Source organism: Wyeomyia smithii, chromosome 3 (assembly GCF_029784165.1).
Source record: "Wyeomyia smithii strain HCP4-BCI-WySm-NY-G18 chromosome 3, ASM2978416v1, whole genome shotgun sequence".
Classification (NCBI taxonomy): domain Eukaryota; kingdom Metazoa; phylum Arthropoda; class Insecta; order Diptera; family Culicidae; genus Wyeomyia; species Wyeomyia smithii.
The window spans coordinates 197,069,249-197,094,666 of NC_073696.1; the positions used below are offsets into that span (position 1 = coordinate 197,069,249).

At 38.5% G+C, this 25,418-nt stretch overlaps 11 protein-coding genes across 11 annotated transcripts; 5 read left to right on the plus strand and 6 right to left on the minus strand.

Annotated features, from left to right (window-relative positions):
* Positions 1 to 1,129: 1,129 nt before the first annotated feature.
* Positions 1,130 to 1,529, minus strand: LOC129729767 (histone H2A). Its single transcript, XM_055688586.1, has one exon. The coding sequence runs from the start codon at positions 1,502 to 1,504 to the stop codon at positions 1,130 to 1,132; it is 375 nt and encodes a 124-aa protein (XP_055544561.1). The 5' UTR covers positions 1,505 to 1,529.
* Positions 1,530 to 1,756: 227 nt separating this feature from the next.
* LOC129729772 (histone H2B) lies at positions 1,757 to 2,131 on the plus strand. Its single transcript, XM_055688591.1, has one exon. The coding sequence runs from the start codon at positions 1,757 to 1,759 to the stop codon at positions 2,129 to 2,131; it is 375 nt and encodes a 124-aa protein (XP_055544566.1).
* A 1,270-nt stretch (positions 2,132 to 3,401) lies between these two features.
* On the plus strand, positions 3,402 to 10,943 carry LOC129728981 (histone H3.v1-like). The gene is made up of 4 exons (XM_055687455.1): positions 3,402 to 3,804; positions 5,831 to 6,020; positions 8,286 to 8,639; positions 10,432 to 10,943. Exons 1-4 carry the CDS (start codon positions 3,402 to 3,404, stop codon positions 10,847 to 10,849), a joined length of 1,365 nt encoding a protein of 454 aa, XP_055543430.1. The 3' UTR covers positions 10,850 to 10,943.
* On the minus strand, positions 7,287 to 8,016 carry LOC129729769 (histone H2A). Its single transcript, XM_055688588.1, has one exon. The coding sequence runs from the start codon at positions 8,014 to 8,016 to the stop codon at positions 7,642 to 7,644; it is 375 nt and encodes a 124-aa protein (XP_055544563.1). The 3' UTR covers positions 7,287 to 7,641.
* On the plus strand, positions 8,242 to 8,643 carry LOC129729768 (histone H2B). Its single transcript, XM_055688587.1, has one exon. The coding sequence runs from the start codon at positions 8,269 to 8,271 to the stop codon at positions 8,641 to 8,643; it is 375 nt and encodes a 124-aa protein (XP_055544562.1). The 5' UTR covers positions 8,242 to 8,268.
* On the minus strand, positions 9,635 to 10,063 carry LOC129729773 (histone H4). The gene has a single exon (XM_055688592.1). It carries the CDS (start codon positions 10,029 to 10,031, stop codon positions 9,720 to 9,722), a length of 312 nt encoding a protein of 103 aa, XP_055544567.1. The 5' UTR covers positions 10,032 to 10,063; the 3' UTR covers positions 9,635 to 9,719.
* A 780-nt stretch (positions 10,944 to 11,723) lies between the features above and the next one.
* On the minus strand, positions 11,724 to 12,380 carry LOC129729765 (histone H1B-like). Its single transcript, XM_055688583.1, has one exon. It carries the CDS (start codon positions 12,378 to 12,380, stop codon positions 11,724 to 11,726), a length of 657 nt encoding a protein of 218 aa, XP_055544558.1.
* A 2,385-nt stretch (positions 12,381 to 14,765) lies between these two features.
* LOC129729777 (histone H3) lies at positions 14,766 to 15,391 on the minus strand. The gene has a single exon (XM_055688595.1). It carries the CDS (start codon positions 15,383 to 15,385, stop codon positions 14,975 to 14,977), a length of 411 nt encoding a protein of 136 aa, XP_055544570.1. The 5' UTR covers positions 15,386 to 15,391; the 3' UTR covers positions 14,766 to 14,974.
* Positions 15,392 to 15,768: 377 nt separating this feature from the next.
* LOC129729776 (histone H4) lies at positions 15,769 to 16,387 on the plus strand. Its single transcript, XM_055688594.1, has one exon. It carries the CDS (start codon positions 15,796 to 15,798, stop codon positions 16,105 to 16,107), a length of 312 nt encoding a protein of 103 aa, XP_055544569.1. The 5' UTR covers positions 15,769 to 15,795; the 3' UTR covers positions 16,108 to 16,387.
* A 658-nt stretch (positions 16,388 to 17,045) lies between these two features.
* On the minus strand, positions 17,046 to 17,420 carry LOC129729771 (histone H2B). The gene has a single exon (XM_055688590.1). The coding sequence runs from the start codon at positions 17,418 to 17,420 to the stop codon at positions 17,046 to 17,048; it is 375 nt and encodes a 124-aa protein (XP_055544565.1).
* A 234-nt stretch (positions 17,421 to 17,654) lies between these two features.
* Positions 17,655 to 18,047, plus strand: LOC129729770 (histone H2A). The gene has a single exon (XM_055688589.1). It carries the CDS (start codon positions 17,673 to 17,675, stop codon positions 18,045 to 18,047), a length of 375 nt encoding a protein of 124 aa, XP_055544564.1. The 5' UTR covers positions 17,655 to 17,672.
* The last annotated feature ends 7,371 nt before the right edge of the window (positions 18,048 to 25,418 follow it).

The following is a 25,418-nucleotide window of genomic DNA, read 5'->3' on the forward strand; positions in this document are numbered from 1 at the left end:
ATGTTGTTGGAGTCGCTTCGCTGTCTCAATGGTCGAGGAATAATGTTTACGTTATTCTGAGCAAGAATTCATGGTGCATTTACGTCTCCTGAGAGGACCTCGGCCAGAAAGATGGTCCCCAGGATTTAATATATGCATAATAGACCTAAAAGTGTTAAATGAGGATTGGTAATCTTAACCTTCAAAGTTTTCTTGAAAATCGAAAAATAAATTTTCGAGGCAAATTTTCAAACGCGTTTTCTTGAAACTATGATTTTTCAGTTGAGCCAGTGTTGCACGAAACCGACGATGTATTCCCGTTGAATAGAGAATATTTGGGATTATTTCTAACAAGCCAGTCGTCGTAGGTTCGAGTCTCGACTTGGGAAAGACTGTTAGCGTCAGTAGGATCGTAGCGCTAGCTCCGCAATTGTCCCGTATACTAAACAGTCGGCTGCGAATTCTGTGTATAAATCAACAGAACGTCAAGTTCCGAATCGGAATGTAGTACCAAGGCTTTGCTTTTTATGCGCATATTATGAGCGCGTTGTACAAGTTAAAGCCTTAAACTTGAAGGGACTTCTACTCATAACTCTAGATTTTTTGGGAATTTTTAGGTTTCGTGGGATGTCAAAATACCTCCTGATAGAGAAAAGGTTAGGTAACACTGATAAACACAAGCTAACGAAGAAGCAACGAACCCGGCGATCAATTACTCTGCGGCCTGTAGACGGATTCCTTACGAAACTGGGGCCACAAAAATTCACAGAATAACCTTTTTAGGGCAGCTGTTTTGAGCTTTCGGACAACATATTTTTCGCTGTTGTCAACCAGTTATTATAACAATAACGATAAATCAAAATAAAAATTGGAACTCTTAGACTATTTCCTTGCTAGACAGATTTTCATGTCGCATTCTCACCATCAATATCGCATGGAATCATAAACGAATTGATTGTAACTAACGAGAAGTAATTCGAATATAGCTCTTAGTAACGAACCAGAATATTAAACAATTCCGTGTGCTGAGAAATATAAGTTAAAATTCAATGAAAATAAACTGATGTAGAAAAATTGTTTTTAGCTCATCGTGCACAAACTTGGTCGCCCTTAAAAGGACGGTATTTGATTGTTGGAATAGGATGATTGTTTAGGCCTTCTTTTCGGTCTTCTTGGGCAACAAAACGGCTTGAATGTTTGGCAGGACACCTCCCTGGGCGATGGTGACACCGGACAGAAGTTTGTTCAACTCCTCATCGTTACGGATGGCCAATTGAAGATGACGCGGAATTATTCTGGTCTTCTTGTTGTCACGGGCTGCATTTCCTGCCAATTCCAACACTTCAGCAGCCAGATATTCCATCACAGCTGCCAGATATACGGGAGCACCAGCACCGACACGTTCGGCATAGTTTCCCTTCCGCAGCAGACGGTGAATACGGCCTACCGGGAACTGGAGACCAGCACGAGACGAACGAGACTTTGCCTTTCCCTTAACTTTGCCTCCTTTACCGCGTCCAGACATGTTGTGGTAGAGTTTTAGTTTACGTTGTTTGAGAGAGCGTTAAACTGATGCCAAATGCAGGGATCAACCTTCTTTATATACCGCAGCAGATGGCAGTTGCTGATCGGAGGGTTGGACCTCGCAGGTAACGGAATGGTAGAATTCAAAAAAGGGGACGCGCTTCTGATATGTTTTGTGTGAGTATAAAAAGGCGACTCACTGTGGCAAACAACATCACTTTCTTTCAGTAAACGAAGGTAAACAGTTAAGGAAATGCCACCAAAAACCAGTGGAAAGGCCGCCAAGAAATCTGGCAAAGCCCAGAAAAACATCACGAAGGGCGACAAGAAAAAGAAAAAGCCACGTCGTAAGGAGAGCTACGCCATTTACATCTACAAGGTCCTGAAGCAAGTCCACCCAGACACCGGAATCTCTTCCAAGGCCATGAGCATCATGAACAGCTTTGTTAACGATATTTTCGAGCGCATTGCTGCTGAAGCTTCCCGTTTGGCTCACTACAACAAGCGTTCTACGATTACTTCTCGCGAGGTTCAGACCTCTGTCCGTCTGTTGTTGCCAGGAGAATTGGCCAAACACGCCGTCTCTGAGGGCACCAAGGCTGTCACCAAGTACACCAGCTCCAAGTAATTGTTTCGGATGCCATGCATTGTTTATCGTACACCAATCGGCCCTTTTAAGGGCCAACAAATGATATTCGAAGAAGAGTTTGAATTTATTATTATATTTTATCGTTATTATTACTATCACAAAAGCGAAAAAATGTTCCTGTGAAACTCTAATTTCAAACATTCCTGTGAATTTTGGTGCGCCTAGTTTGGTGAAAAGTATTGCAAAAGGCCGCAGAGTTAGTGCTCGCCAGGTTCGTCGCTTCTGCATTGGCTTGCAGGAAATATCAATTATATCTCTGCAAATGTTATCTTTGCCAGCAATGGTTGAAAAGCTATGATCCTTCATTTTTTAGTTCGAGCTCTAGGACATAACCTGTGTATACCAGTGTTACTCAACCTTCTCTCTATCAGGAGGTATTTTGACGAGACATTGACATATATTCCCGTTGAATAGAGAATATTTTGAAGAAAATTATCACCTTAATTTTAGTTTATTCTATTGTCTAATAGACGATTTCATTATTACCAAGTATTTAAAATATAAAAGTACCATCATTATTTCGTTGTAAATACTATATCTGATGTGGCGAAAATTGAATCCAACATAAATAATCTTCAAATGAAGAAACTCAATCCAATTTTTGTTTAAAGCAATCTAAAATATAATTTTTATTCACAACAAAGATTCTTTTCTCTGTAAGTAAATTTTCGATCCTCTGTGGTAAATTTTTATCTAATGCGCACCTCAGTTGAATTTAATACTGACACACGCTTAATCCATCTCGGCAAACTTCCCAGCAGCTGATCGAACTCGTCGAAATTTTTGCGGATGTCAGCAATATATTTCTACGAACATTCGGCAAATATATCGGTCTAACGTAAGCCAGCGAACGTTGACATTTCATTTGCCAATGTTCTCTAAAATTTTGCCGAAAACTTTTGGAACATTTCGCTAAATTTATCAGCTGTTGAGTTATTGGCAATAAAATCTAAGTGTGCAACTCAATATTTTAGATAACTAATCTAATCAAATTGTTCTCGATCAGGATGGAGATTTAATTGTTTTTTTTTTTCGAGATTTGAAACTAGAGCTCGTTTTCTGCATGAATTGATTGTTCAAGATACTTCAAAACTTAGTTCTACAACACTAGCTTGAAAATTGGAAAAATAATTAACTTTCATTCAATCACTTTGTGGCCCTTAGAAGGGCCGTTTGTGGGAATATCTTTTGTCGAATTAATTTAACCTCCGAAACCGTACAGAGTGCGTTGTTGTAAAACTTACTCGCCATGGCCCGTACCAAGCAGACTGCTCGTAAATCCACCGGAGGAAAGGCTCCCCGTAAACAACTGGCCACAAAGGCAGCCCGTAAAAGTGCCCCGGCTACCGGAGGAGTCAAGAAGCCTCATCGTTATCGTCCAGGAACGGTCGCTCTGCGTGAAATCCGTCGTTACCAAAAATCGACTGAACTTCTGATCCGCAAACTTCCGTTCCAGCGTCTGGTTCGTGAAATTGCTCAAGATTTCAAGACCGACTTGCGTTTCCAGAGCTCTGCCGTTATGGCTCTGCAGGAAGCTAGCGAAGCCTATCTGGTTGGTCTTTTTGAAGATACCAATCTGTGCGCCATCCACGCCAAGCGTGTGACCATCATGCCAAAGGACATCCAATTGGCTCGCCGCATTCGTGGTGAACGTGCTTAAGGTGGTTATCGGAACGTCATACTACATAACAAACGGCCCTTCTCAGGGCCACAAACAATTTGAATGAAGAGCTGATTTTCTATAAATTGCATTCACTATATAATTCATTGTGGGTGGGGCAAGAATTCACGACTGACTGAGAAACTGATAGTTTCGAGAAAAACATGTTTGGAGATTAGCATCCAAAATGTGTTGTTGTTGTTTAAAAAAAAGAAATTCTAAGATTTCTCGTTTTCATTTAGCTTGTTTAGGTCTGTTATGTGCATGTTATAAGCAAGTTGTAAGAGTTACAATCACATTTTTCCATCTCTTTGAGGATATTTTAGATTTAAGCTATTAAGGCTCATCTACTCATAACTGCATATTTTGTGTATTTTGGAACAGGGCTTGTGGGAAGTGTAGTACATATTTTGCATCGTTCGCCATCAAAAACTCAAAACTGCAAATTTTCGAGTTGTATTATTATTGAATTCAACTGACGAAATCATCCGGCCTGGAGCTGTAGTATAACCGAAAACACTAAATATTTATGCAAACTTTATGCAATTCTTACCGTTATTTTATTTTGCTCGATTCACCTAATGCATATAGGTACAAGTACCGATTAGTTCATCAAATACTAAAATTTTTTCTGTGATTTTTTTGCTGTTAGTGAGAACATAGTAGATTGGTCCAATAAAATGCTAAACAGAAAAATGAAAACATGTTTAGGTGTTTTCAACGTAAATCGCGTATTTTAAATGCAAATCAGCCTTTCTGTACGGGAAGGAACTTTTAGGTAAAAAAAATTTACTTACTTTTAAGTACTGATGTCATCATTAGGTATGCGAATAAATGTTTTGAATCATCAGTGTCAAAAATTTCATACTATTTTAGCCTAGAATAGAGCATTCGTTTTTGCTTTTTTTTCACCAGCTTTTTGCGTATTATTCACCTAAACCAGAACAAACGTAAATTTACGTTGTAGGATTTACCGAAGTCATGCCACTTACCGTGACATGGCTGCAGAATGAAAACACCGTTAGTGAGTGTATGGGAGTGACCTTACATAGGGCCGATGTTATATAAAAGGCGATGCGACGCAATACGCATCATTTCTTATGTGGGGAATAATATCAACAATGAGGAGCTTCGTAGCCGCAAATTACAGAGTTTGCTTGATAAGCGGGTGGTCATGGGCTCGAATCTTAGTAGAGTCAGGCCACTCAGTGTCATAGGACTTAAGCATGGGTTCATTTTCAAGCTCCTCCTTACAGAAAAAAATTTCTCCAGATTGAATAACTCGTATCAAAACCTTCGTATCTAAACTTCATCCACTCATAGCATATTAGACGCTTTAGTAAGTAAGAAACGTTCAATCACAATTCACAAAAAAACACTGGTCGCGGTGGAGTCCATAAAAGAAACCCAAAAATGAAAAATGACGCACGTTAACACACATTCCGAACAGTTTCGCCGCGTGAATGCTTCCATTCGTTTTCTGTAAAACATCGACCTATAACTTCTTTCAGCAGCTAGGAAATTGAAGTAGGATGTGATGGAAAATATCGAGCAAAATCGTTAACGAAACCTTACCTTACCAAACAGTCCCTAGCCGTGGTGTGGCCTTTGCTGTAGGTAAGAGTCGTCTCCATTCCACTCGGTCCATGGCTGCAGTTCACCAGCTCTGCAGTCTGTGTAGGGTCCGCAGGTCGAAAGCACTCGAAGATTAAATCTATAACCCATAAATTTCTCGTTCGAGGCCATACACAGAATGAAGGCGATTCCGTGCATTCCGCAATCGAGCCGGAAGTCAAACTGCAACTCAAAAGAGGTTCTATATTTTTGCCAGATGACTTCATAGAATCGATAAGTGCAGGCCAGGAAACGCGGAAGACCATACAAGGCTGTTGAATTAAATCATAACAGCTTTTTCAACTTCAAAAATCTTCTAAATAATAACAAAAACGTCACGAAAACTATCTATCACAAACGAAGAAGTCAAGTTCAACGACATTGGATGCTCTTGGATTACGCAGAAGGACAGCGACAAAATGTTCTTGAGAACGGCCCATCAAGAAAATACATTCCAGGAGATCGACAATCGCAAGGGAAAACGACAGCACTGAACAAAAAGAATCCGAAATACCCAGTAGAACCTGAAACATCTCCAGTATACCGAACCAAGCGCGAGCTACCAGAAAACAAGAGAATAGATGGAACTGATGTGTAACAATATTATTCCGAAACGATGCAGATCTTTTTACATCATCACCAATGCTTAATTTCTTAGTTTTTCTTACTTTATTAACGTGGGACTACGTCTTCGTTTCTATACTGGTACGCATTCTGTAAAATTAGAAATGAAACATGCGAATGTTTTGTCAGATATCAAACGAACGTAACAGCATAACCACTTAATGGATAACAATAACTAATATGTTGTTGGATAGATAGAATGTTGTACAATTTTGTAATACGCTAGTTATCAGTATTATTTCATTGTTGAGCGGTAAAAATTGATAAAAAGTTTCAAGGACAAATTTACGCGAATAATGAACCAATAACATGCGAGCATTCTCAGCACAGACGACATGAATAGACACCAACCATTCCCTGTGATACTCTGATATCAAAAAAATAATGACAGTCTCCCAACAGGTCAATTTATGTTTGCTTCCATGAACTTAGAATTTGATGTCTCAAAAGTAAAAGCTTTTCGTTAAGTTTGAAACAATCCTTTTTCTTGAACAACTACTAAACCTGCTGTTAGAGCGTAATAAAAACTGATGTCTTGAAAGAAAACATGCTGGTAGAAGCAACAGTACCGTATAGTATATGTTGAGCAGGGCGCCGCTGGTTGGTTTCTTGCCGTCTATCATTGCAACGGTACAGGACTACTATTCACGTGCAATCAAGAAATTGTTCAAATTAAAAGGTTGTTGTAAACTGTTTGAAAAACCTTCACCTTCCAGACATCAAGTTAGTCTAAGTTCATGGAAGCAAACGTAAATTGACCTGTTGGGACGAGGAGACTGTTTTTTGCTATTGATACAGAGAAAATCATAGGGAATGGTTGGTGTCTATTGATTCCGCCTCTGCTACGAATGTTCGCATGTGATTAGTTTAATGTTCACGTAAATTTTTCCTTGAAACTTTTTATCGATTTTTACCGCTTAGCAATGAACCAAAAATGATAACTAGCATATTACAAAATTGATCAACATTTTATCTATCCAACAACATATTGGTTATTGCTATACACCATGTGGTTTTGCTGTTATTATTGTTTGAAATTTGGCGGAACATTTGTCAGTTTCATTTCCAATTTTACAGAATGCATCCCACTATAGAAAACATCGACGTAGTTTTAGGTCAAAAGAACCAAAAATACTGGAATACCTGTTTATTGTATTTTTTCGTCGGTGAGTTTTGTGGATTATAACAAAGTCTAAACAATGGAAATCAAATGCATTATACTATTGACAGTTATTCCAGAATAACAAAAAGATTTAAATGCAAATTTTCAAACGAGTTCTCCTCGAAAGTAAACATTTTGAGTTGTGCCAATATAAAATTCAACTGACGTCATTGAATGCACTAAAATAAATTCAAAACGCAACTAATTGCCTTAAAATATCTAAAACCACTGAAATTTTCCCGGATTACTTTCAAATTCCCTAATATTCCTGAGTTTTCCTAAAGAATATTTAATGTCCCTGAAATTCTTCCGGATTTTTCGAGTAGCCGCTACTCTGAAAAAAATATATATTTAAATTCTAACTCATCTTGCACAAATTTGTTCGTCCTTAAAAGGACGGTGTTTTGCTTGTTGGAATAGAATGATTGTTTAAGCCTTCTTCTCGGTCTTCTTGGGCAACAAAACGGCTTGAATGTTTGGCAGAACACCTCCCTGGGCGATGGTGACACCAGACAGAAGTTTGTTCAACTCCTCATCGTTACGGATGGCCAATTGAAGATGACGCGGAATTATTCTGGTCTTCTTGTTGTCACGGGCAGCATTTCCTGCCAATTCCAACACTTCAGCAGCCAGATATTCCATCACAGCTGCCAGATATACGGGAGCACCAGCACCGACACGTTCAGCATAGTTTCCCTTTCGCAGTAGACGGTGAATACGACCTACTGGGAACTGGAGACCAGCACGAGACGAACGAGACTTTGCCTTTCCCTTAACTTTGCCTCCTTTACCGCGTCCAGACATGTTGTAGTAGTGTTTTAGTTTACGTTGTTTGAGAGAGCGTTAAACTGATGCCAAATGCAGGGATCAACCTTCTTTATATACCGCAGCAGATGGCAGTTGCTGATCGGAGGGTTGGACCTCGCAGGTAACGGAATGGTAGAATTCAAAAAAGGGGACGGGCTTCTGATCTGTTTTGTGTGAGTATAAAAAGGCGACTCACTGTGGCAAACAACATCACTTTCTATCAGTAAACGAAGGTAAACAGTTTGAGAAATGCCACCAAAAACCAGTGGAAAGGCCGCCAAGAAATCTGGCAAAGCCCAGAAAAACATCACGAAGGGCGACAAGAAAAAGAAGAAGCCACGTCGTAAGGAGAGCTACGCCATTTACATCTACAAGGTCCTGAAGCAAGTCCACCCAGACACCGGAATCTCTTCCAAGGCCATGAGCATCATGAACAGCTTTGTTAACGATATTTTCGAGCGCATTGCTGCTGAAGCTTCCCGTTTGGCTCACTACAACAAGCGTTCTACGATTACTTCTCGCGAGGTTCAGACCTCTGTTCGTCTGTTGTTGCCAGGAGAGTTGGCCAAACACGCCGTCTCTGAGGGCACCAAGGCTGTCACCAAGTACACCAGCTCCAAGTAAATATTTCGGATGCCATGCATTGATTATCGTACACCAATCGGCCCTTTTAAGGGCCAACAAATGATACTCGAAGAAGAATTTGAATTTCTTGTATTATTACATCGTTATTATTATTATTATAATTGCAAAAGCGAAAATATGTTGCCGTGAAGCTCGAATTAGATGCCTTAAAATATTATAACTTTTCAACAATTCCTGTGAATTTTGGTACCCCTAGTTTGGTGAGAAGTGCATCAGAAGGCCGCAGAGTGAGTGCTCGCCGGGTTCGTCACTTCTGCGTTGGCTTGCAGGAAATCGCATTTCTGTCTTTGCAAAAGTTATCTTTGGCAGGGGCACAAAACAATCATAGGATTGGTTGAGAGGCTATAATCATTCTTTTTTCAGTTTGAGCTCTAGGACAAAACCTGTGTTTACCAGTGTTACTCAACCTTTTCAGGAGGTATTGTGACAAGACATTGACATGTATTCCCGTTTAATAGAGAAAATTTGGAAGAAAATTATCACCTTAATTTTGGTATATTTTATTGTCTGTCTGTCATTCTTCATGGCTTGATCATGAATTTTAACATGAGTTAGAATATGACGAACTCATTGTTACGAAGTATTTGAAAAATAAAAGAACCATCATTATTTGTTGCAAATTCTATTTGCGGTGTCTGCATTGCTAAATCTGGTGTAAATTTATCCAACTTTAAAAGAAGAAACTCAATCCAATTTTTGTTTGAAGCAATCTAAAATTCAATTTTTATTCACAATAAAGATGTTTTCCTCTGTAAGTACATTTTCAACCTTCTGTGGTAAATCTGTATTACCATACCTCAGTTGAATATGATACTTGCACAACTCAAAATTCAGAATAGCGTTTCTAGTCGAATTGTTCTCAATCAGAATGTTTATTTAGGTTCTTTTTGAGATTTGAAACTAGAACTTGTTTTCTGTATGAATTGATTGATATGGATACCTCAGAGCTTAGCTATAAAACACTAGTTTAAAAATAAGAAAACAACTAACTTTCATTTATTCATTTGGTGGCCCTTAGAAGGGCCGTTTGTGGGAATATCTTTTGTCGAATTAATTTAACCTCCGAAGCCGTACAGAGTGCGTCCCTGGCGTTTCAGCGCATAGACGACATCCATGGCGGTGACGGTCTTTCGCTTGGCGTGTTCGGTATAAGTGACAGCGTCACGGATCACGTTTTCCAGGAAAACCTTCAGCACACCTCGGGTTTCCTCGTAGATCAAACCGGAGATACGTTTCACTCCTCCACGGCGCGCCAGCCGACGGATGGCGGGTTTAGTAATACCCTGGATGTTATCACGAAGAACCTTGCGATGACGCTTAGCACCTCCTTTTCCGAGTCCTTTTCCTCCTTTACCGCGACCAGTCATTTTTAGCTAGAGTTAGTTTGTCCTTTAACGAATGTTTCAAACTGAGATGCCAACACAAAGTTTGGTTGAGCTTTTATATATTTTCGAATCAACAATTTCAACTATTTTTGTTTCTCTGTATTGTAACGTACATACAGGCAGCATAATCCTATTTCCCCTTAATACCACAGCCCACAGTAGTTCTTGTTCTTTGCATATGTTTTATGCTGTACATACAGGCAAACTATCTCTAGTTCCCCTATATCACATTAGTATATGTAAATGAATAGCAGATGTTTGTGTTTAAAATCGGCGCGTAAAAGCCGTTAATGTTAGGACTATAAAAAGGGTCCGTTGCCTGCGTTGGCATCATTAGTTTAAAATTTTCTGCTTTTGAAAGATATCCGACGTTGTGAAACTTACTCGCTATGGCCCGTACCAAGCAGACCGCTCGTAAATCCACCGGAGGAAAGGCTCCTCGTAAACAGTTGGCCACAAAGGCAGCCCGTAAAAGTGCCCCGGCTACCGGAGGAGTGAAGAAACCTCATCGTTATCGCCCAGGAACGGTCGCTCTGCGTGAAATCCGTCGTTACCAAAAATCGACCGAACTTCTGATCCGCAAACTTCCGTTCCAACGTTTGGTTCGTGAAATTGCTCAGGATTTCAAGACCGACTTGCGTTTCCAGAGCTCTGCCGTTATGGCTCTGCAGGAAGCTAGCGAAGCCTATCTGGTTGGTCTTTTTGAAGATACCAATCTGTGTGCCATCCACGCCAAGCGTGTGACCATCATGCCAAAGGACATCCAATTGGCTCGTCGCATTCGTGGTGAACGTGCTTAAGGCGATTATCGGCTTTCGTTTGATCTCATCTTACATAACAACCGGCCCTTCTCAGGGCCACAAACAATTTGAATGAAGATATGCTTGAATTCAACTGACGATATCTGAAAAAGAAAATAAATTTTCTCTATTGTTGCAGCCAAAATATTCATTTCATCTCGAGGTAATTTAGAGATATTGGTTTTCACAACACACTGGATCTAACATTCGGGTAATGTAACTAAAGCTGCAGTAAATAGTATTTCAGTCAAAGGGTTTGCTTAAAGCGATATGGATTTTTATAATATTTTAATTTAGCACAAGTAGCTTATTTTCATCTTAATTAATCTACGAATCAAGATTGGGACTTAACAGTCCCTTATTGATTTCATTACATTACCAACGTTTTCTTTTTGAATGCGGCAACAAAAATCCTTTTTTTTTTGTTAGGATTATGAATGCATGTTAGAAAACAAAAAAAAGCTAGTGAAGTGGCTTCATTTTTAACGATAAAGTTGATTTGAAACTGAAATTTTTTGACATCAACATTTTGACGTCAATAGTCTTCAAATGGTGTATTTTTGAGTCCGTGTGCAACTCATTGATCAAAATTAAACATTATTGACTTTACTTTGCAGCTGGTGTCTTGGAATAAATTAAATTCACAATCAAAGTATGTTTGTAGTTAAATTGTGAAGATAATGAATTATTATTCTGAAATCCTGAATGAAAGTCTAACATGAACATCGCATTTTCTCGCACTCCTTGTCTTTACATATGGGACAGTTATGCTTTTGTAGGCAGTGCAGTAAAATCAAACCAACTTCTTCAAGTACTTTTCTGGTAGTCCTAAAAAGGACTGATTGTTCTGAATTCTGGTAATTCTATTCGATGTTTACTTCTTGGCAGCGGCCTTTTTCGGGGCAGCCTTTTTAGCCGGAGCAGCCGCTTTCTTCGGTTTCGGGGTTTTCGGTTTCTTGGCAGCTGCCTTCGATGGTTTTGTGGCTTTCTGTTTAGGAGCAGCAGCTTTTTTCACCGCAGCAGCCTTCTTGGCCGCTTTAGCAGAACCTGCCTTGGCCTTCTTCTCACCGGTTTTCTTGGCAGCAGTGGCTTTTGGTTTCTTGGCAACCTTTTTCTCGCCAGCAGATTTCTTAGCTTTGGTTTCCTTTTTGGGTTTCTTGGCCTTCTTCTCTCCAGCTGGTTTCTTTGCATCGGCTTTAACCTTGAAAGAACCGGACGCACCAGATCCCTTAGTCTGGACTAGTGTACCCTTCTCGACACCCGATTTCAGCGCCTTCTTCAAGAACGGAGCCAGCTTGGCAACATCGCATTTGTAGTTAGCAGCCATGTACTTCTTGATGGCCTGCAGCGAGGATCCGTTACGTTCCTTGAGGGTCTTGATAGCGGCCAAAACCATGTCGTTCACTGGAGGGTGAGTTGCTGGCTTCTTCGGTTTCTTGGCGTCTCCCTTGGATGCCTTGGCCTTCTTTGGTGCCTTTGCCGGTGAGGCAGCGACCGGAGCGGCAGTAGCAGCAGTTGCAGTATCAGCCATTATGCTTTGAAGTTTTAGAAATCTTACGAAAGTGAGATGAATAACAAATTATGAAACATTTACCCTTAGTTTAATAGGTATACATATCTGTCGTCCCTGCTAGGGAAAGCATTGACCCTGGAAGGAAAACGGCAACGGATACGTAGAACACACTTTTCTGGTATTACTATTTAAAATACCTTAATTGTTAGAAAGTATGCTGCAATAGAATATATTTACCTGCTATAAGTCTCCTAGCACTCATAAACTTTTCATAACCGAGTAAAAAAATGAATGTTTAGTACTGGTCGTCATGAAAATTTGCTTGTAAGTTACTGATATCAAAACAGTGATTGGAGTGTTGTTAAAAATAGTAAAGTTTTTGTGTTTTAGCAAATTTATTTGCAAGTTGAGGAATTGTTATTCGGAGAACAAATATATTTGTGGCCTGAGTGAGTAAATACCTCACTCCCAGAATGTAATGCTGAAGCGATACGCATTCGAATTCAAAATCGTTATTGGCAGCACACGTATGCCTCGCTATACGGGTTTCATAAGAAAACTTATTTTAGTTCCGATGCGAAATTGGATTGAATAAATTTTAAATTTATTTGAAATTTTTGAAATTTGTAATAATTTGTTCCATTGATGTTGTTTATTCAATTGTTAATAAAAATTTTGTGTACTAATTCCATGCTAATATCGTCGGTTTCGTGCAACACTGGCATAGCTCAAAAATTATAACTATAAAACTATACAACTATATTATAAATTATAACAACTCGAAACGCGTTTGAAAATTATCGTATTTTTCAAATTTCAACTTTTTTTCAATTTTTTTTTTAATTTTCACAGTTTAAGATTTTTAATCCTTATTCAACATTCTTGGGTCCATTTTGCACATAATATTATTAAGAGCACGTTGTACAAGTTAAAACTTCATTTTTACTCTTACCTGATGGACTATATTTTCCGAAAATTTCTAACTAACTATAGTACATTTTTCAATCACTTCAGGCACAAATTCAATCAGGCACTTCTACTCATAACTCTTGATTTTTTATGAATTTTGAAACGGACTTTCGTGGGAGAAAAGTTGAAAGTCTTTGGTATCGTTTGCTTTCAAAAACTCAAAACTAAGAAATTGCCAGTATGCACGACCAGGGTTGATATTTGTTGACACTCTTAAGTGAAAGTGAAAAAAAGCATCCATAAACGTTATTTTTTTACAATCCTTTCAGAGTTCTCCCTTCCCGCTTTTTGCATGAAAGTGAACTGTCAAAACACCTCATTATATTTCATACGATGGAAGCAAGACAACAAAATCAGTTAACGAAGATTGTCAGGGCATCGGTCAGTGTCAGTGAAAAAGTGTTTCGGTGATGTTCATTTTGGTTGAGTGGACTGTTTGGTTTTCTTTTTCGCTTTGAAGTGAAGATCATTTGGTTGGATTTGTCGTCAAATTTTATTCCGTAACCGTGAACGATGCGCGCGATCTATTTCATCTGAGTATAACAGCACGTTACTAGGACGAAAATCTAGTGTATCTGGAAGAGTGCTGCGATCATTGGAAGTGAAAATTGAAAATCATTGGCTGTAATTTTCGAAGAATTTTGCTGGGGAAAATGACTTTTATCAGCACTGTGCACGACCCCGACGAATTGATCAGCTTTCGACTTGAGATAATTTCAAATCATTCAAATCAAATCAAATCATGATTTTCATGATGTATTTGTTTGAATATAGCTCCTTGTTTCAACAGACTTTATATTATTTTCTCTAAATATTCAACCGCATAACAGACGAGTTGTGGATTATCACACTATAGGGCTTTTTTGGAATGTCCATCAGAAGTAGGTGCAGTATTTTTTGGAAAAATTTTGTGCAATTTTTACATGGAGTTTCGATTTGCTTGGAAATGATACATTTTTGAAATTTATTACTTGTAACAAGTACTAGTGAAATTAATATATTAATGATGTGAGTGTAAGTATACATATTCTTTGATTTCAAAATTCAGGAAATTGAAACAAACATAAAATAAAATTATTATAATCGTAAAAACTAGTTTATTTCTGATTAGTTGAAGCTTATTACAAGCTGATATTTACATTTTGATAATGATTGAATATTTTGTGAACAATTTCAAAGTTTAATAAAATTTGTAGATTTAGGTCTCAAGAGTTCTTCTATGCAGATGTCTCAATAGCGTTATTGCAATATAGCAATTTTCACAGTCGGTTCTTTTCATCCAGAACATCAACTTTCTTGGCTCAAAGTTTTTTTTGATCAATACAAATAAGACACTCCTTTCATTCTTGTGAAGTGAAAGAGCCTCAAAGAAATTCCAAATCACCCGTTATGCACACGAAACAATGAAAACGAGAATGCTTAAAATTTGGGGAAATAAAAAACAAATGATGCTTATCTTCGGTAATCGTTTCTCGCGAAACTATCGAGTTTGAGTTGTGCCAATCTTGATTTAAACTTACGATATAGACCCTCAAATGAGTAATAGAGTGAATACAAGTTATAAAAATTCGAATCTTCATTCAAATTGTTTGTGGCCCTGAGAAGGGCCGTTTGCTATGTAGTATGACATTTCGATAACCACCTTAAGCACGTTCACCACGAATGCGGCGAGCCAATTGGATGTCCTTTGGCATGATGGTCACACGCTTGGCATGGATGGCGCACAGATTGGTATCTTCAAAAAGACCAACCAGATAGGCTTCGCTAGCCTCCTGCAGAGCCATAACGGCGGAGCTTTGGAAACGCAAATCGGTCTTGAAATCCTGAGCAATTTCACGAACCAAACGCTGGAACGGAAGCTTGCGGATCAGAAGTTCGGTTGATTTTTGGTAACGACGGATTTCACGCAGAGCGACCGTTCCTGGGCGATAACGATGAGGCTTCTTCACTCCTCCAGTAGCCGGGGCACTTTTACGGGCTGCCTTTGTGGCCAGTTGTTTACGAGGAGCCTTTCCTCCGGTGGATTTACGAGCGGTCTGCTTGGTACGGGCCATGGCAAGTAAGTTTTATAACTTCGGATAGCTTTCAAAAGCGGAAAAATTTGAACTGATGATGCCAACGCAGGCAACTGACCCTTTTTATAGTCCTAACAGTAACGGATTTTACGTGCTGATTTCCAAACACAAACATCTGTCATTCTTTCACATACTACTGTGATGTAGGAGAAATAGAGATAGTTTGCCTGTATGTACAACATAGGACATACACAAAGAACAAAAACTATCCTGTGGAATTAGGGGGAAATAGGATTATGCTGCCTGTATGGAAGTTACAATACAGAGAAACAAAAAAAAAATAGGCAGCTAGAATTGTTGATTCGAAAACATATAAAAGCAAAACCAAACTTTGTGTTGGCATCTCAGTTTGAAACATTCGTTACAGGACAAACTAACTCTAGCTAAAAATGACTGGTCGCGGCAAAGGAGGTAAAGGACTCGGTAAAGGAGGTGCTAAGCGTCATCGCAAGGTTCTTCGTGATAACATCCAGGGTATCACTAAACCCGCCATCCGTCGTCTGGCGCGCCGTGGAGGAGTGAAACGTATCTCCGGTTTGATCTACGAGGAAACCCGAGGTGTGCTGAAGGTTTTCCTGGAAAACGTAATCCGTGACGCAGTCACTTATACCGAACACGCCAAACGTAAGACCGTCACCGCCATGGATGTCGTCTATGCGCTGAAACGCCAGGGACGCACTCTGTACGGTTTCGGAGGTTAAAACGGTTCGACCAAAGATATTCCCACAAAAGGTCCTTCTAAGGGCCACCAAATTAATGAATGAAAGTTAGTTATTTATCTCATTTTCAAGCTAGAGTCTTAGAACTAAGCTTTGAAGCATCTTGAACATTCAATTCATGTAGAACAAGCTCTAGTTTCAAATCTCAAAAAAAAAACCTAAATAAACATCCTGATTGAGAACAATTTGACTAGAATCGCTATTCTGAAGCATGAGTTGCGTCAACATTAAATTCAACTGAGGTATCGTATTAAAAATTTACCACAGAAGGTCGATAATGTACGTACAGAGAATAATATCCTTGCTGTGAATAAAAATCGAATTTTAGATTGCTTCAAACAAAAAATGGATTGAGTTTCTTCATTTGAAGAATTTGTTGGATTCAATTTCCGCCAGACTTAGCCATGCAGACACCAGAAATTGTAACAAAATATTATGGTTCTTTAATTTTTTTAACACTCCTGAATAATGAATTCGTCATATTCTAATTTATGTCAAAATTAATGATCAAGCCATGGAGAATGACAGATTTACAATAGAGCATACCAAAACTAGGGTGATAATTTTCTTCCAAATAATCTATTAAACGGGAATACTAGAGTTCAAACTAAAAATTAAATAGCTTTTTAACCTTTCCTATGATTTTTTGTACCTCTGCGACGAACCCGGCGAGCACTTACTTTGCGGCTTTTTGACGCACTTCCTATCAAAGAAGGGGCACCAAAATTCACAGGAATGGTTGATAAGTTACAATCTTTTAAGGGTAACTCATTTGAGCCGTACAACATTTTCTCGCTTTTGCGATTATAATAATAACGATCAAATAACATAAAAAATTCAAATTCTTCTTCGAGTATCATTTGTTGGCCCTTAAAAGGGCCGATTGGTGTACGATAATCAATGCATGGTATCCCAAACATTTACTTGGAGCTAGTGTACTTGGTGACAGCCTTGGTGCCCTCAGAGACGGCGTGTTTGGCCAATTCTCCTGGCAACAACAGACGGACAGAGGTCTGAACCTCGCGAGAAGTAATCGTAGAACGCTTGTTGTAGTGAGCCAAACGGGAAGCTTCAGCAGCAATGCGCTCGAAAATATCGTTAACAAAGCTGTTCATGATGCTCATGGCCTTGGAAGAGATTCCGGTGTCTGGGTGGACTTGCTTCAGGACCTTGTAGATGTAAATGGCGTAGCTCTCCTTACGACGTGGCTTCTTCTTTTTCTTGTCGCCCTTCGTGATGTTTTTCTGGGCTTTGCCAGATTTCTTGGCGGCCTTTCCACTGGTTTTTGGTGGCATTTCTCTAACTGTTTACCTTCGTTTACTGATAGAAAGTGATGTTGTTTGCCACAGTGAGTCGCCTTTTTATACTCACACAAAACAGATCAGAAGCGCGTCCCCTTTTTTGAATTCTACCATTCCGTTACCTGCGAGGTCCAACCCTCCGATCAGCAACTGTCATTTGCTGCGGTATATAAAGAAGGTTGATCCCTGCATTTGGCATCAGTTTAACGCTCTCTCAAACAACGTAAACTAAAACTCTACTACAACATGTCTGGACGCGGTAAAGGAGGCAAAGTTAAGGGGAAGGCAAAGTCTCGTTCGTCTCGTGCTGGTCTCCAGTTCCCGGTAGGCCGTATTCACCGTCTGCTGCGAAAGGGAAACTATGCCGAACGTGTCGGTGCTGGTGCTCCCGTGTATCTGGCAGCTGTGATGGAATATCTGGCTGCTGAAGTGTTGGAATTGGCAGGAAATGCTGCCCGTGACAACAAGAAGACCAGAATAATTCCGCGTCATCTTCAATTAGCCATCCGTAACGATGAGGAGTTGAACAAACTGCTGTCCGGTGTCACCATTGCCCAGGGAGGTGTCCTGCCAAACATTCAAGCCGTTTTGTTGCCCAAGAAGACCGAGAAGAAGGCCTAAACAATGATCCTATTCCAACAATCAAAAACCGTCCTTTTAAGGGCGAACAAATTTGTGCACGATGAGTTAAAATCAATTTTTCAACATCAGTTACTTTTTCTGAATTTAAACTTATCGTCAGTTGAATTCAACACTGGCACAACTCAAAAATCATAGTTGCGAGAAAAACGCGTTTGAAAATTAGCGTCGAAAATTTATTTTTCAAATTTCAAGAAAACTCAACTTTAAAATTTGAATTTCGTGTGATAAAACTTTACAGTATTTGGCAACGTTTGCCATCAAAAATCCAAATGCCAAATTGCTTTGTCCAACATCGTCTGCGATTGCCTTGAATAAAAAAGGCGCTAAGAAAATACTACTGGTTGGTAATTGGCTGGACAGTGCGTACAGTAGTACACCCGTACTAGTTGGCATAAAATAGACCCCAGTGTGGTTCAAAGCAGAATGCCCAGCAACTCCTATCTCTACCTCCACGTGGTACCGACTGGGATACGAGTAACCAATGGAAGATCAGTGAACCAGTAGAAACTTGGTCGTATGCTGACCGGGAAGGGGGAGCTGTTCTCCTCGGGGAGCAGCTTGCTTGAGCGTCTGTTCTCCATGTAAGAAGCGGCTCAAACAGCGTCTGATCCGGAGCGGACGGCTGAATTACAAAATGCGGTGTCTCGCCGGCTACACTCAAGACGGAGCCCCGTCGCGAGACTAGGCATCCGCAGCCCTAGTAAGGCAGCATGCTGAAATTGAAATTCTACGAACAATCAAGAATTGAATACGGACCGGAAAAATCGGCAACGATCTAGGCGACGAAACAAGGAACTGGAGGGGCGCAGTGTGCACGATGGCTCGACCAGTTCGAAGGAGACTTGCGGGTTATAAGACGCCTAAGGAACTGGCAAGACACAGCTCAAAACCGAGCAATATGGCGTCAACTTCTTGATACAGCAGATTGGTAAGGTAAGTAAGAAAATACTAAGCAGCCAGTCTGGTTTAACCGAGCCATTGACATCCCTAAACCGAGTAACAGTGAATGACGCTGAAAACCACAAAAGATCAAAACAATGGTCGCAGCAGTTCTGATAAAAGTCATTTTCCCCAGCAAAATTCTTCGAAAATTACAGTCAATCATTTTCAATTTTCACTTCCAATGATCGCAGCACTCTTTCAGATACACTAGATTTTCGTCCTAGTTACGTGCTGTTATACTCAGATGAAATAGATCGCGCGCATCGTTCACGGTTACGGAATAACATTTGACGACAAACCCAACCAAATGATCTTCACTTCAAAGCGAAAAAGAAAAACAAACAGTCCACTCAACCAAATAAACCTCACCGAAACACTTTTTCACTGACACTGACCGATGCCTTGACAATCTTCATTAACTGATAAACTGATTCTGTTGTCTTGCTTCCATCGCATGAAATATAATGAGGTGTTTTGATAGTTCTTTTCTATGCAAAAAGCGGGAAGGGAGAACTCTGAAAGGATTGTAAAAAAATAACGTTTATGGATGCTTTTTTTCACTTTCACTTAAGAGTGTCAACAAATATCAACCCTGGGTCGCAGTGGCTCAAATATTTTGAAAAATAAGAAAGAAATTTTCAGTACAATTATCTTCTGTAAGTAGAATACTTTAACATTAATTATTCATAACATACTTCGCTATATCCTAGGAACTAAAATAGTAGGAGGGTGGTATCGAAGACACGACCGCATGGTTGACGTAGGACTACAATAATTTTATATTTTTCTTTTGAAGCTATGTTTGATTTGAGCTCGTTTTACTTTCGTAGTTTGCTTGATTTATTCTAACCAATTCAGGCTCCACATCTTCCAAAAGAAAGGTATTTTGGTTCGGGTATTATCAAGTATCTAGGTCGTCAGTCCAAATTCATCAAGCGACACCTCAAACGACTTGGAACTAAAACTACACTTCATTGGTGGCCATGTCTACTGTTGAGGTCGTCTTAGGCCACTTAAAAAGTCAAAAAAGTCATGAAAAATGAACCGTTTATTTTTGGCATGGTTCGATTTGGCAACAGAAGAAATTCTGGCGTGTTGTCAAAATCGAACGAGGTCTGTATTTTGATTATTTCTTTGCAGCCCTCTATTTTCAACATTCACAATGGTCCAAAAACCAAATTTAGGGGCAAATTTGGGTCTAGAGGTCTATAACAACGTTTTAGAGAAAATTTTTTTACAAAGTTACTTAAAATTATTGGAGCTATAAAATTGAAGAGCAAGATTTTCTATCTACAAAAATAAAAAAGTTATACTCTTGATAGCATCGAAAATTTTGGTCACCCTAATTTTTGATACTTTTTCAATAAGCGCTTCATCATATGTAACAACTTTGTAGAGGAAAGTTTTTCTCTAAAATATTGCTTTAGAGTTCTAGACCCAAATTTCCCCCTAAATTTGGTTTCTTGACCATTGATGAATACCTTTCATTCTAATACAGTCAATTTTCTTTAATACGCGGAAAGGCAACCTTATATAAAATAATTAATTGAGTACGATTTAGTAGTAATTAAATATCCTTCTATGTCTTTTTGTCTTGTTGAAGTTGGCTCACTCACCGATCACAAAGCAGATCGATAACGAATTACAGTTTTAGTAGAAAATGTGTATTCACAGAAAATTCGAAATTGACATAGAATTTTATGAACAAGTTAACATTTAATTTAGTTCAATTTAAACATTTTATCAGTATACAGAATCAATTAGAAAAAAATTCATCAGCTTCAAGATACCAAAAAACAACCAAGATACCATATTTAAAAGTTATATGTCTGTTATCTTCGAAAATAATCTGGGCTAGAGTGATGCACAATATTAGCCTCTCCATTAAACATTTTATGTATCGTGTCGTGTCAAACAAACACTACTAATTAAAAAAAACATTAGCCTCAGCAATTGATGTTTGCTTAGCGTTGTTAAATTACAAGTAAGGTTATAGAAAGTAATATTTGCTTGCAGATGCTAATGCAAAAATACTACAAGGTATACAGCCCTAGGGTTGTATGAAATGGTGACGTGTAACTAAACACTGTATTTAGAAGGATTTTTAGTAACAAAGGTTACAGAATCTGCAGACAGCAACAATTTGTTTGTTCTGTGGTTTAAGTATTTTTTTATACGCAGCCTCCCCAATAATTTCCTTTTTAGAAATATATTGAACAACACTCGACAGAACTTCGACTACACTTAACGAGATTGTGTAGTGTTTTTTTGTGCGAACAACATTTATTTAACAAGACACAAGCGTGTCGTTTTTATTGAAGAAGCACCAAGAATTTCTCGCAATGCGTCTGAATCAGAATTAACTCTATTTCCTCATTAACCAAATTCAACAATACCTACGTTATCATAATACATTGTTTGTTTTATTTAACTCTGATCAAATTAAATTTATTACATAAATCTTATTATGGAAACAATTTTAAAGTCGTTACATAGGTTCACTCATAGGGATGCATGAAAATGTTGAACAAAATAATCAACAAGTTTCAGCGAAAAATCATAACAATCAACAGTTACAAGGAAGTTAAAGTTTGAAATGATTATTTTCGGTTTTTTGTTTGACAAATTTTTTTCATTTGCCAACAATTACATTCACTGTATTACGAACACAGCTAATATCCGTAAGAATATTATTTGTTAAGTAGATAACAAAAATATATCATCTAATAATGTTGAAATGTGAACAAAGATTCCAAATAAATCCTAGTGAATCGACAAAATATTCAGAAGCATTCGCTGGCTATTAAGCTTCTATAGATTTGTATTTTCAGAAATCTACTCTTTCGATCACGATAGTGAATATCGAAGATAAAATGCAAAAAAAATCTTATGACCGTTGCAAAAATGCTCAATTCTTGTTGAGTAGTTTATTTTTTTCTAAGATGACCATATTCATGAGATAAACTTTTAATCACTATCAATGCAGCAGCATTGCAGTTTCTCCTTGATTTTACGGAAATAGAAGTCGTGTACCACTGCAATGATAGATGACGACAGACCAGCGGCGCTCTGCTCCACATAATATGTATATTATACTCTACGGTATTGTTGCCTTCACCAGCATGTTTTCTTTCAAGACATCAGTTTATATTATGCTCTGACAGCAGGTTCAGAAATTGTTCAAGTAAAAGGCTTGTTTCAAAACTTTTCGAAAGATCTTTACCTTCGAGACTTCAAATTAGTCTAAGTTCATGGAAGCAAACTTGAATTGACCTGTTGAGACGGGGAAACTCTGTCCATTTTTTTTTTTTTGATAACTAAACAGAAAATATTACATGGAATGGTTGGTGTCCATTCACATCGTCTGTGCTAGGAATGCTCGCGTGTGATTGGTTTATTGTTCGCGTTAATTTTCTTGTAACTTTTTATCAATTTTCACCGTTGAGCAGTGAAAAAATAATGATGATTAGCGTATTATAAAATTGTTGCACGTTTTATCTATCCAACAATATATTGGTTATTGTTATCCATCATGTGGTTATGCTGTTATTATCGTTTGAAATCTGACGTAACATTTGCCAGTTTCGTTTCCTATTTTGCAGAATGCATCCCAGTATAGAAAACAGAGACGTAGTCCCATGTCAAAAATTTCAATTGAAAAATACAAATACTAATGTCGGAACCTTAATATCAAGATGAAATGAATTTGGTTTTCTTCTATACAGCCAATGCGGGATGCAACTAGTATTGTCATGTTGAACTAAATTCATTTAGCTAGTAAAATATAATCATTAGTAAGCTCGTTTAACTACCTATTCAAATATCTGTATGGAGAATTTTGGTATTCTATTGTCTTTTAAATACCCTATATTCAGTTATTTAAATAAATCTGAGAAAAGCAGAGTGTAGAGTTCAAAAATAAACAACGCATCCCCGGCGGCGCAGCGTATTTTGCGGCACCTGAAAAATCATCTTGAATTCTGATATTTGCTGCTATACGAAACGAGAAGAAGAAGGCAATTCGAACGGAGATTTGATTGTGTTCCACGCCCCACAGTGCGTCAACAGCGGCAATGTAGTTTTCACTTGGCATGACTGCACAAAAATGAATATCGAGTTTTTCTGCACTGATAGACGACGAGTAACCAGCGCTCTATTCATACATTGCTCGGTGCAGTACTGTTGCCTGTGCCATCATACTCTCCCTCAAGATATCAGTTTTAATAACAGCAGAACGTAATACTGTCTGATAGTGGAGGTGGTTACGAACTTTCCGAAAAAGCTTCACCTTCATGACATCAAAATAGTCTAGGGTCATGGATGCTAACATTAGTTGACCTATTGGGACTTTGAGATTCTGTCATTTTTTTTTTTGCCACTGCTATACAGGATAGGGGGACAATGGGCAAGATGAGCACCTTAAGCTTCTCATCAAATTGTTAGGGCAAAGTGAGCAAAAAGCTACTGAATACATTTTTACTACATAGAGTAAGAATAATACTCAAGAGTTGCTACATCGGAAACTAAAGAAAAAGGTTATTTAAATATTTATAAATAATTTTCTTAGCCACTAAAAAGTATGAGGCTGGTCGCGGTACGGGGTAGATTGGGCATACCTATGGGGCATAATGGGCATGTTCATATTTTTCGATTTCAAGCAAACATTAAACAATGTATTAATGTAACGTACAATCGTAGGTACCGAAACAAAGTTTTTCTTTCCTGTTTCACTATTTATACTCCGAAACAGCATAATTTTTTAGCCTTTTTCAATTTGAAAATTATGTATGAATTTGCCCGCATGTAAAAATAAGGTTTTGGTCCATAAAACACTACTGTGCGGATGAAGAAATAATAAAACATGACAAAATTTAAATTTAGGTAACTATATTTTAATGATTGTCAACAAACGAATCTGTTCGACGCAGCCTTAAATGTCGGCTTAACGTTTGCCGTGGAATGCCGTGTGCAATAGCCGCTCGGTTCACTGACATTCAATGAGAAATAACCGCGTCTATAGCAGTGGCCAATGATGTTTGTGACCATTTTTTGCGCCCCGACAAACGTTTGTAATTCCGAACCATTTTACTATTAACTGCTGCTTGCACGATGTTTACTTTTTTGACAGCACTTTCTGGTTTGTAGGTTATGTTTTCGTGCATAGGTATGGTAATTTTGCCCCTACCAGCAGTGCCCGTTCTGCCCAATGAGAAACACTTATGAGAAAGAGCTGTTTTTAGATGATGTTTGACTTGAAAACACTGCATAATTTATTGAAACTGTTTAAATATCAATAACGATTACCGAACATAAACTTTCGAGCCCAAAACGACACATACGCATGCAAAAACCCTTATTTTTCGCGCTTGTGAGCTATAATATTACACGCAAGACGTGCATGAACGATACAATTGTTGATTGTGTAGAAGCGAATTTGTTTTTTCCAGTTATTTTGAATAAAATTACATCTTCAGATTAATGTTAATGATTCAAATTTATAACAGTTCCAAATTGCTGCCAGAAACCTAGAAACAACATATGCCCATTCTGCCCCGTATGACCATCTTGCCCCTTGTTCCCCTATAACAGCAAGCAGTTGCTGTCTATTTATGATGTCTGTGCCAGGCGTGCTCGCATATGATTGGTACATTGTTCAGGGCTGCAAGTTGGTCACTTTTTAGTGACTTGGTCACTTTTTTTAAGCTGGTCACTCAAAAGTCACTTTTTTCATCAAAAAGTCACTAAAGTTACTTTTTTCCGAAAAATAGTCACTAAAGTCACTTTTTTACCAACTTGACCAGCCCTCATCAGCCCTGCTTTTTGAATAAAATGTTTGATGCCAAATATCTCAGACATGCATGATACGTCGAGATCTGTTCTCTCAAAAAAAAATTTTTTTTAGGAATACCCGACTTTCTGGCACTAAGAGAAAATTTTCGAAACGAGAGAGTTAATTGAATTTAACTTAAAAGATTTGAATGCAATTCCTTATACGGCCAAATACCGATCGCCAATAGTGTTGCTTTGCAAAAACTTCAAGTTTGATAAGTCGCAAGCAAGGTTTCGCTACCATTTTTATTCTAGCCTGTGTCTCTGGAAGGGTACTTACCCCACGGTTACCCTCGATAAATCCGAAACAACGGAAAATTTTGAAATATCTTCAACTGTCCTAAAAACTATGATAAATTTGTTGAAAAAGGTTCGATCAAAATCGGTTCAAATCTCGTGGAATGGCAGGTAAAAGAATTTTCATTTTTTCGGTTGCGGAGGGGTCGGGTACGCAAGTGGTAAAGTGCTCGATAACGGAACGAAAAGTTAGGTCTGGATTTTGGTCTTGTCCGGTCTGATTGAAAATCGGAACGAGCCTGGAACTCGTGGTTCTGTGATTAGCGATGTCGGTCGGCTAGC

Excerpts from the sequence above, each read along its gene's own strand:
- LOC129729767 (XM_055688586.1), bottom strand. The coding sequence starts at position 1,504 with ATGTCTGGACGCGGTAAAGGAGGCAAAGTTAAGGGAAAGGCAAAGTCT.
- LOC129729772 (XM_055688591.1), top strand. The coding sequence starts at position 1,757 with ATGCCACCAAAAACCAGTGGAAAGGCCGCCAAGAAATCTGGCAAAGCC.
- LOC129728981 (XM_055687455.1), top strand. The coding sequence starts at position 3,402 with ATGGCCCGTACCAAGCAGACTGCTCGTAAATCCACCGGAGGAAAGGCT. Across the intron at positions 3,805-5,830 it reads TCGCCGCATTCGTGGTGAAC|AAGGACAGCGACAAAATGTT; the intron begins GTGCTTAAGGTG and ends TGGATTACGCAG. Across the intron at positions 8,640-10,431 it reads ACCAAGTACACCAGCTCCAA|ACTCGCTATGGCCCGTACCA; the intron begins GTAAATATTTCG and ends GTTGTGAAACTT.
- LOC129729769 (XM_055688588.1), bottom strand. The coding sequence starts at position 8,016 with ATGTCTGGACGCGGTAAAGGAGGCAAAGTTAAGGGAAAGGCAAAGTCT.
- LOC129729768 (XM_055688587.1), top strand. The coding sequence starts at position 8,269 with ATGCCACCAAAAACCAGTGGAAAGGCCGCCAAGAAATCTGGCAAAGCC.
- LOC129729773 (XM_055688592.1), bottom strand. The coding sequence starts at position 10,031 with ATGACTGGTCGCGGTAAAGGAGGAAAAGGACTCGGAAAAGGAGGTGCT.
- LOC129729765 (XM_055688583.1), bottom strand. The coding sequence starts at position 12,380 with ATGGCTGATACTGCAACTGCTGCTACTGCCGCTCCGGTCGCTGCCTCA.
- LOC129729777 (XM_055688595.1), bottom strand. The coding sequence starts at position 15,385 with ATGGCCCGTACCAAGCAGACCGCTCGTAAATCCACCGGAGGAAAGGCT.
- LOC129729776 (XM_055688594.1), top strand. The coding sequence starts at position 15,796 with ATGACTGGTCGCGGCAAAGGAGGTAAAGGACTCGGTAAAGGAGGTGCT.
- LOC129729771 (XM_055688590.1), bottom strand. The coding sequence starts at position 17,420 with ATGCCACCAAAAACCAGTGGAAAGGCCGCCAAGAAATCTGGCAAAGCC.
- LOC129729770 (XM_055688589.1), top strand. The coding sequence starts at position 17,673 with ATGTCTGGACGCGGTAAAGGAGGCAAAGTTAAGGGGAAGGCAAAGTCT.